The sequence below is a fragment of the Juglans microcarpa x Juglans regia genome, chromosome 7S (assembly GCF_004785595.1).
Source record: "Juglans microcarpa x Juglans regia isolate MS1-56 chromosome 7S, Jm3101_v1.0, whole genome shotgun sequence".
In the NCBI taxonomy this organism is placed as follows: domain Eukaryota; kingdom Viridiplantae; phylum Streptophyta; class Magnoliopsida; order Fagales; family Juglandaceae; genus Juglans; species Juglans microcarpa x Juglans regia.
In genome coordinates, this window is record NC_054607.1 from 737,875 (window position 1) to 748,825 (window position 10,951).

The 10,951-nt window shown below is 33.9% G+C and overlaps 1 protein-coding gene across 1 annotated transcript; it reads right to left on the reverse strand.

The window, feature by feature from the left end:
* Positions 1–5,533: 5,533 nt before the first annotated feature.
* LOC121241424 (putative disease resistance RPP13-like protein 1) lies at positions 5,534–8,383 on the reverse strand. The gene has a single exon (XM_041139180.1). The coding sequence runs from the start codon at positions 8,348–8,350 to the stop codon at positions 5,534–5,536; it is 2,817 nt and encodes a 938-aa protein (XP_040995114.1). The 5' UTR covers positions 8,351–8,383.
* Between the last annotated feature and the right edge of the window lie 2,568 nt (positions 8,384–10,951).

The following is a 10,951-nucleotide window of genomic DNA, read 5'->3' on the forward strand; positions in this document are numbered from 1 at the left end:
TCGAGCACAAGACATGATCTAGCGTTTCCGAAAATCTCCGTATACAGCAATTACAACTTGATGCTAATGAAACACCCCTCGTCCGCACCCTCTCATCTACTGCAAGAGAGTTAAACCATGCTTTCCATAGGCAGATGGACACACATTTAGGTAACAATCGTTGAAAAAACCATTCCTTCCAGTGCACTAAATCACCTCCGGATCTAACTACCTCCCAAGCAGTTGCTGTCGAAAAATTACCATCACGTGAAGGAGTCCAGACAAAAACATCTAGGCCTACTTTACCAGCATGCACATCCTGTAAAATTTTCGAAGTAGCCTCTGCACCAACAGGGTCCGTCAAAATACCAACATCCCAAGACTGGTCTGCCCATTAGTCCTAAATCCGAAGCTTGGCATTAGAGATCTCCTCTACCCGCATAGACAATGGATCCGAAGCAAGCCACCTATCATACCAAAAAAAACATTTTCTCCTCGCACCAACCCTTTTGTATTCTCAATGACCTCAAGTAAAGTTGATACGATGGACCTCCAGAAGCGAGAGCCAGTAGAACTCCAAGCGGCTATATGACCATCTCTGAAATATTTCGCTCGGAAAAAATCAGGCCACAAATTCTTAGTCGACATTAGGTGATATGCAAACTTCATGTGCAAAGAGCGTTGAACCTCCTTTAGGTCTCTCAAACCCAATCCACCCTCTGCCGTTGGCTTAGACATAGTCGACCGGGATCGTCAATGTAACTTTCTTTTTCCATCTACCTCCCCCCAGAAAAAGTTAGCCAACAAAGAATTTATAAGAGAGATAGTAACCATCTGAAGACTAATTACCGACATAATATGTATGGACATACTTGACAAAACATGTCGCAAGAAAATCAACCGCCCCCTTGAGAAAGTGATTTAAATTTCCACCCTCCCACCTTTTTCCTTACTCTTTCTATAAAGGCTCAATAATGCGAGCCGTCAATCTACCCGACACAAGTGGTGCGCCCAAGTAGATAACTGGGAATTTTCATTCCTTGAAACCTGTTAGCCTCAACAAGGCACATTTTCGAGAAGACGTAATGAGCTTTGAAGGGAATATAGCCGACTTCTCCTTGCTAATCAATTGCCCCGACCACCTTTCATACAATGCAAGAGTATCAACAAATCTTTTTATTGATATTTTCCCACCATTCGTAAATATAAGAAGATCATCGGCATATAATAGATGAGAGATCAAAGGAGCCCCAACCGGATGAGAGAAACTTCCAATTCGCCCTTCCTCAAAATTTTTCTTGAGCAACCGTGTCAACACTTCCTCCATTATAATAAAAAGATAAGGGGATAGGGGGTTCCTTGCCGTAAACCCTGCAAAGGTTGGAAAAACCCTTTAAAAGCCCATTCATCATCACTGAAAACCACGGAGACTTCACACACTCCCCCACTAATCGGCAAAAATTATTTGAGAATCCAAATGCCTTAAAAACCTCCAATAGAAAATCCCAATCAACTCGATCATATGCCTTTGCCATATCAATTTTCACCATCACATTACCACCCAAGGTCTTCTTATTCAAGGAATGAGCCATTTCCTGTGCGAGAGAAATATTCTAAAAAATGCTTCGCCCTGACACAAAAGCACATTGTTCAGGGGAAACCAACTTATGAATAATCCGCGCCAATCTACTTACATGAATTTTTGAAAAAATCTTGTAAGCCACGGAACACAAACTAATAGTACGGAACTTGTCAAAACTTGAATGATCTTGTACTTTCGGGATTAGAACAATAAAAGAAGAGGAATAAAAACTGGTTAAAGGTGCACCACTGAAAAACTCTTGTGCTGCCTTCAACACATCATTTTTTATAATATCCCAACATGATATATAGAAAGTAGAACCGAAGCCATTAGGCCCCAGGCTACTTTGTCTAGAAATGGAAAAAATCGCTTCTTTTACCTCATCCTCAGAAGGTGCCATACATAGCATCATATTTTCCTCATTTGTAATAACATTATCAAGCAGGGCTGAAAATCAGCTCGCTCCACCTCTGAAGACGCTGTTAGAACCTCTCGAAAATGCTGAGTGGCTCCTGCTGAATAACCTTTAGCTTGGTGAAGTCTCATTGAATTAGCTATCTTAAAGTCAAAATAATAATATAATATTATATATTTTAATAATATTTTACAAAAAAAATTGTAATATTTTGTAAATACACTTCATATATTAATTAATAATTTAATTTTTACTTAAAATAAGGTAGGAAATAGAATTATATATTAATTAATGATTTAATTTAAATTTCATAATTTAATTATTATTAATGAAATAGAATAAGGTAAAAAATAAAGGACTATTCATCAAAATTGAAATGGATAATTTAGACTTTAAAATAATTAGATGATATAATGGTTGTTGGAATTGATTAAAATATTACTTTGGTTAGTGAATAGTGCCTAGCGAAAGAGGACTAGGGAGCTTAATTTACTGTACCTCACATGTTGAGCTTTAGCTGTTTGGCTAGTCCAATGTTGAGGATTTTACTCATATCTAGCCAAAATATGAAGATTCATTGGCATTTGGCTAGTCCAATGCCAATGCTCAAGAGTGTAAATTCCTTCTATTTACACGTCCAGCCCCTAGCCTCTCCCCATATAGAGAAGAATAATAATTTGACATTGAGATAAGTTGTGAATATTAATATTTTATGGATCTTATTAAAGTTGATGTAATTTTTCTAGGTTGAAATGAGTTTTAAGTTTTGGAATATACTTTAGCCACATAAAAATTACACAAAAATAAATTCATAAAGTGACGTGGCTTGATGTACTACATCAGATTGTAAAATTATTTTTATTGTAAAGTAGATTTAATGGATCTTGTGAAGCCACGTCAGTTTGTGGGTTTATTTTTATATAATCTCTTTGTGTCTTTAGCAATTCTCTTAAGTTTTTAAGTTGAAATATATGAAGTAAGTTGAGTTGAATTTAACATTTTTATGAAAAATTGAAAAAGTAATGAGTCCCATCAATAATTGGTTTGAGATAAGTTGAGTTGGATTCAACAACCAAACACAACCTTATACCATACACTACACATCATTTTTAATTTTTTTTTTCCTATAATAAGTATTTAATGTATAGATGATGAGTAGTACAACTCAATTAATTTAACATAAAAAATTTAAAATATATATGGTGTGGGTTCTGAATAGCATAACCCATTCGAGATTTATGAAAAATGTATTCTTTTTTTAGATTAATTACATTTTTTTAAATGAGTACGTGAGCTTAAGATTGTATAAAATATTATTCTAGTTTAGGTGCTGCTATTATGCCACCCCGCTTTGACCGTTGGCTTTACCCTACTACAAATTTGTATTTTTATTATTTTAAATATTTTCTAAACATCTTTAATTTTTTTTAAAAGAATATCAATATACCCGTAATCAATTCGTTAATCATTAAGCAAAAGTTACTTAAAAAAATACGTGAATAATCAAATTGAAGGTACAAACTGAAGGGTATAGCATATTTTCCTTTATGTATTGTTATATGTGTTTATCTCTCGTTGAGGTTGAATTGAATAAGAACCGTCAAAATAATCAGTCTCGACTCTGGAGTTTTTGACCACCCATTCCAGGTTTCGATTTTTAGATTTTTGGACACCCTTATTTATATATGGCTAAACGATATCGTGATTCCGATGACAAATGTGTTATAAATATACAAGTAAGAGCTCACTTACAAGGTACGTATTTCCTGTTGAAAGTGCTACAACATTTTTAATGTGGTAAGTATGGATTTTAAGATGTATATCAATTAGAGCAACAAATATGATAAATATAAAGATAATCATAAATCCATTCAACAAATTTTACAAGTGATTGTAATTAGAAAAATACTTTAGATAAAAAGGAATTACACAAAAGTAAACCTAAAATTGATGTGGCTGGATGTAATACGTCAGATAATAAAATTATTTTTATTATAAAATAGATCTGACAGATCTCATAAAGCCACATAAGTTTGCGGGTTTACTTTTATATAATTTCTTTATGTTTATAATAGTTCTCTTATAATTATACTTAAGAAAATGAAGGAAACAAAAAATGTAAAATTATTGAGCATCTCTTATAATTATATATATACTTAAGAAAATGAAAGAAACAGAAAATATAAAATTATTAAACACATGACAAACCAAATGTTTAAAACTCATTATATTAAAATCATAATATGACATGTATTGCTTCACTCGTTATAAGACCAATTAGATGATAATAATAATAATAATAATAATAATAATAATAATAATAATAATAATAATAATGTTCTTAATAACCTCTTTTAGTGTAGAAATACAATAGATATTATAAAAGAAATTTTATTGATATTCTTTATTTGCGACATAGGAACGCCATAAATGACAAAAAAAATGGGGGGGGGGGGGGGATTAAATAAATCCTAAAGATTAACTTATCTTATTTAATCATTACAATTTTCACATAAAATATAATAAACAATTAACATTTTTCAAATTCTAAAACAATAATAATATTAAAAAATAATATTCTAACAATATTTTATTCAACTTTTAACTTTCATCTCAACTCATCTCATCTCTTCTCAATTTACTATCTAAACCTAACCTAAGAGTGACGGTACCCTCAATTTTATTGATAACCCTCACTTATAGCGGAGGAATACCTTTTACAAACGAAGAAAAAACTTTGAGAGTTATATAAATCACAAAACCAAAGGTCTTGCAAAAACCATATATATATATATATATATATATTACTAGAAACTAATCTGTACAATACTTATTTCGAACTATTTATCATAATAAAAAAAGTATAAAACTAGTGTTTAAAGTGAGGGAGTCCTGCATGAACCAAAACATACATGCAATATAAGTGTTTTGGTAAGTGAAAAACTGAGTAAAAAGAAGCATCTATATATACCAGTGCAAATGATAGCATAATAATATTTCAAACCAGAATATAATGTTGAGCAAAAATGTTTGTCACATGAACCATATATATAACAAGAAAAACCATAAACAAACTTAGCATCATAATTTATAATCACATGCACGTCCACAACTAGCCATGCCACGTCCACAAAGGTGGTCTCACATCCACAGCTAGCTCCCAAATTAACCATCTGCCAAACCATTCCCTTCACGGATCTGGAAATGCATATAGAAATGGAAGGCAATAATGTGCGTGGCAATTAGCTAGGTACGTAGGAGGTTGCTTCTAGCGTTCGCGCACACAAGATTTAAGCAAATATCTTCACTTCTCAGGGATCAAATCAACTTTACCCTAAATAATAACAATTCAATTATCAATATAGATTCAAATACGTATGTAGTTTAAAAATCAAGAATTAATTGTTCCAATCACGATTTTTCCAAGATCATGAAGAAAAGTCATATATTGCATTTGTTTTTGAAAAATAAAATAATTCATTAGTGTGAATTTTTTAAGTAAATGTGATAGAAGTAACCCTATTTAAGAAAAGTTGTACGTACCGAGGACTTGACCACTATACAGGCAACCTTCCTCTCAGCTTGGGGCAGTTTCTAATATATAAATCTTCAAGTTGAGAAAAAGTTTCAACTTCATTTTCAGCACCCAAATGAAACCAGTTTTCCAAATTCAACATATTCTCCAACCGCAGAAATTTCAAGCTTCCAAATGGCTTCATTGAAGAATTACTACTATTTCCATAAAACTCTGGACCCACATTAACAACTCTATGCAGCCCACTAATCCAGAGTTTCTCAAGAAAAGGTAGCTGCCCAAGGGGTGGCAAGGCACTACAATATTTGCAATTAAATAAATTCAACTCAGACAATGAAGTAAGCCTTCCTATCCAATCAGGAAAACCTTCCCCGCTGTAGTAGTCGATGGTGAGACTTTTCAAGTTTTCATGCGGCTGCAGATTTTCAAGTACACCTCTTTGACTTTCCGAAATACCAAGTGGATCAGGCTTATATTTTAACACCAACTTCTCGAGGTAACCCTTATCCTTCAAGCTTGCATCCAAAGCTTCATCGACTGATCTAACACTTTGGAGCTCTTGAATTAAAAGAATTCCTCGAAGATTTTTTAGTTTTCCCAATTCTCCAATGCTAGCCCCAATGGCATTGTCATGTTTGCTGTCGCTGACGACGAATTTTGTCAACGTCTGGAGACAATTTAATCTACCCATTTTTATCGGCATCTCCTTTAATTTGTCAGTTGCATCAATTTCAAGATGACGTAAATTAATGAGTTTCCACATATCTCTTGGCAATCTATCCAAATTCCTACAACATGATAACTTCAATGTTTGCAAATTGCACAAATTACATATGGAATCGGGCAACCTGTTAAATTTTGCCGAAGAAACATCCAAATAACGTAGATATTTCATCTCGCCTATTGAATCAGGCAACGTAGTAATCCCATAGCCTATGCTGCCTAGGGAGAGAACTCTTAAGCACAATATTGTCCTTGGCATTTTGTTTTCCCAACACTCTACTCTTGGAAAACGTAATGCAAGGAAAGTGCGCAATTGTTTGGCCTTTAAAAGATCAGCTTCAATATCCCGCAACGTACCCAAACTTTCATCGAAATACGATACATAGCGAGTCATCTTCACAATTTTTTTTAAACTATCAGTGCCAAATTGCCCAGCCATGGATTTTGCCAAGTCGTTGACAAGATCATGCATTACAAAACCTGACTTAGTTTCATGACTTAATTGTTGAAATAATGATCTTGATACAAGAGCATCGAAGCAACGATTGCCAACTTCTTCCGTAGTTAGTATTTTGGATTGTTGTAAGAAGCCTTCCGCCATCCATAACAAAACTAATTGATCTTTCTTAAAAATATGGCCTTTTGGAAATATCGAACAATAAGCAAAGCATCTTTTTAAATATGAGGGGAGATACTTATAACTTAACCTCAAAACCGGAAGAATGTATGTCCCCTCCATGGGAAGATCCCATAAATTGCTTTTCAATATATTCGTCCATCTCTCGACATTTGATTCAGACCACAAGAGATCGCCAATGGCTTTGATTGCTAAAGGTAGACCTTTGCACTTTTCCACAATTTGAGTACCTATTTTTTTTATCTTTGGATCTGCGTTGGAGCTACCATTACGAAATGCATGCTTTTCAAAAAGGGACCAACAATCATCCTTTGGTAATAGCTTTAGATGATGAGTTGCAATAGCGTGCATGGCCAATGAAACGCTATCATTCCTTGTGGTGACAAGGATCGTACTTCCTCGAGCCCCATATCGCAAGAGCTGGCCTAGGAACTCCCGATGAATGGGTTTCTCACTCCAAACATCATCCAAAACAAGGAGAAATTTCTTCCCCGTCAAACTCTTCTTTAGTATAACTCGAAGCTGCTCTGGATTCTTAAATTCAGGACAAGGTGACGAAGTTGCTGCCTCTATAATAGATTTCTCTACCATGGGCATAGCAAATTCTTCTGAAACACAAAACCATATTTTAAGGTTGAAATGTTGTTCCACCCGACTGTCATTGTATGCCAGTTGAGCAAGGGTAGTCTTGCCGATTCCCCCCATGCCAACGATGGCAATCACGCACATTTCATTTCCTCTCACATCAGACGAGAGCAATATGTCAATTACTTCTTCCTTGTCCTCATCCCTACCGAAAGTGTCGGACTCTAAGACGCAAGAATTAGTGGACAGCCTTTCTGGATATTGTTTTTCCCCAACTCCTACTTGTAGACCCATAAAATCCTTTGCTTTTACTAGATCGTCTAGTCTATCAAGTACCTCTTCTATTTTTGTCTCTACTTCATTGACAAAAGTATCAAGGAAAGTACGAGAGAAGCGGTCTCGTACCTTATCTAGTGCAGTGGTACTAGATTCAGCGTCCTGCAGCTTTCTTTGCAAGGCTTCAGTAGCAATCTCATCCAAGATGTCCTCCGCGTCGTAGATAACATCCTTCAACTCATCAACCCAGTCTTTCACAAAAGAATCCGTAAGTTGCTTTTCCTCCGCGTCTTCAAGCACAAACTTCACAGACTGGATTGCATTCTTCAAGTTCCTTAAGAGCGCTTCGGTTGGTTTTCTTCCCATCATGAAGTGAAGCACCTCACGAGATGCCATTCTGTCAAACAACACGTTGAGTGAAGCAGAGAGAAATGCCAAGCCCACCTGATCAGCCATGTTTTTCTTCTTCGGAATGAGAGAAATCAAGGGAAATGAAGGAAGGTTTTTTTTTTTTTTTTTTTTTTTTTTTGCAAACAGCAAAGCAAGCTCAGGTTGCAAGAAAATTCTTACTGTAATAAAATTAAATAGGAGAATGTCAGTGGCACATGCTCTGGTCATGGGTCATTGACTGATGGAATTTCTGAGAAAGTTCGATCGTGTGAGAAAATGGGGAATCCGAAAATGATAGTGAGAAATTAAAATATCTTACTATAATAAAATTAAATAGGGAAATGGCTGACGCGGTTTAATTAGGTAGTCTGTCATATTGTCAAGATAACTCATAACCTTTTCTAAGAAAATCCTTTTCTCAGTACTGCTTCATTCCATTAACATTTTCTCATCTGGCAGCTCCCAAAGAAAACATTTACCTTGTTTCCTGTTAAGATGGTAAATAAGATGTCTTTCTTCTTTAATTTGGAACTAATTACAAAAAAGGTTGGCGATGATGCAATATTCAGGAATTCTCTTGGGATTTTTATATGAATGGATCGTGGAAATGGAACCTTTGAAAGTTGAACGAGCAATCTCTATAATTCAAGATCAACTCATCAACATTATTGCCAATCTCTTTAAACCGACACCAGTATTTTTTTTTTTTTTTTTTTTTGCCTGGAAAATTATTTTCTTTTCCAGCTTTTCTACTTTTGTTTTGTTCTTATTGTCCTTTATGCATAGATTGTGGTGTAAGTGGGCCTCAAAGTAGTCCGGAGGAAAAGAAAGGGCAGTCAAAAGTTTATTTACTTGATGAACATCCTCCACAAAATCCTTATCTTCACAAAACTAAACATTATAAAAAATTAGCGATATTTGAAAATAAGAAGAATTATTGCTTCTTATCGGAGAGGCAAATGGAGTTGGGGCTATGAATATACTGCTGTCGATGGAGTGAACGCGACTCTCTTTCAGTATTTATAGAGGGGTAGATAATTAATCTTTTAAAAAAATACATTAAAAATAGTAAAGTGGCGACAAAAGAATTGTAATTCTTGATGCAGAAGTTGCAATTATCCTACTCAAAGTTGCTTTTTCAAAATGCTTGAGCTACCACCGAAAGAAAGGAAACTTCATGGACATTGCCTTTGCAAAAGAAAGATGCCAATCCATAAATTATTATTTATTTTGCTCATATGGGCAATAGGTTAACTGAGTGTCAGGTTTTAGTTGGTTATGAGGCTTGGGCTATCAAATTTTATTTCTTGCAAGAAGTGAATGAATGACCTAGCTACCTCGTGATCGACGCGGTGGGCAAGAAATTAAAGCTGCACTACTTCACATTTAAAACTCCATTATTATAAGATAAGCCTACTTACAATTCTAAATATATAAATAAAAGTGACACATTAATTACTTAATTAAATTACGGAACTAAAGATAAATGAGAGTGCGAAAATCGATTTCTCGACACTTTGATAATTTTGTCTCTGTTAGTTGGCACATGCATGCTCTGGTCTTTGACAGTTGACGGATTCCCCGTGAGACTCCTGTCGATCCATTAATTAATTGGGGCCAAACCATGTGATAGAACCAAATTAATTAAGGAATATCAAGTTAAGGACAGTACTATACTGTGCCAACAATATGCAATTGCACTGTACCTCAGCAATTAAATGCTCTGGTCTCGAGAAAAAATAATCAATTATTTCTCTATCTTTTGTTATTTTACTTCCACTCCCATCTTTGCCGTGTTTTCTTCTTTCAAATGAAAAATAATGTAACGTGGATGAAGTTTATTATTCAAAAACAAATCAAACATGGCTGCAAACAAATTTCGTTTTCGTGCTTTTCTATTTTTGTTTTGTTCTTCTTTTGTCTATTTTGCTTTTCAGTCTCTTTAGAAAATGAAAAGAGATAATCTTTTAGGTGCAAAGGTCATTTGATCATTGATTGATTCGTGGTAAGAGTAGTAGCATTCTACTTATCAAATTCATTTTTAAATTTTAATAAAAAGTACATATTTTTCATATATCGAAAACTTCACTATCCATAACTCTACGTTAGATTAACTATTGAATTCATCAAAATAATAATATAATATTATTTTTTTAATAATAATATTTTATTTTTTTCATATTTTATAATTACATTAATCATATATTAATTAATAATTTAATTTTATTCTTACATTATAATTATAAGACGGTTGTAGATTAAAAGTGAATAAAAAATAGATTTGATGAGTGAACAGTAACCCTTTAAATTTGAAAAAACATATTCATTTACTGTAGGCTGTAGTTCAAAATTTTACAATTATCTCTTTGGCTAATTTAATGTAATTCTCTTTTGATAAAATTTATCATATTTTATATTTAGCTAGACTTTTAACGAAATCAATATCAATGCTCTAAGCTTTGAATTCTGTTTATAGATTGAATCATTCTTATCCTGACGAGATGGCCTACCACCAAAACAGAGGAAACCTCGTGGGTATTTCCTTTGAAAATGAGAGAATATGGCAATCCATGTAAATTAAACATTTTACCACCATTCACCATGTAATGCATGCCCCCCGTTGTTATATTTCTATTGATCAGTCCGGTTATTAGACGACATTAAACCGCTTAATGCGGTCCCCTTCTTGATAAATTAAGTACAATAATCTTATAAAATAAAAATACTAAGCCAACTTCTTAGCACCAACAGATAATAAAAAGTAGTATTTTTCACTATAAAATACTAAGCAATATATATACACTTCAGTAGTTGAATTGAATTTTTTTT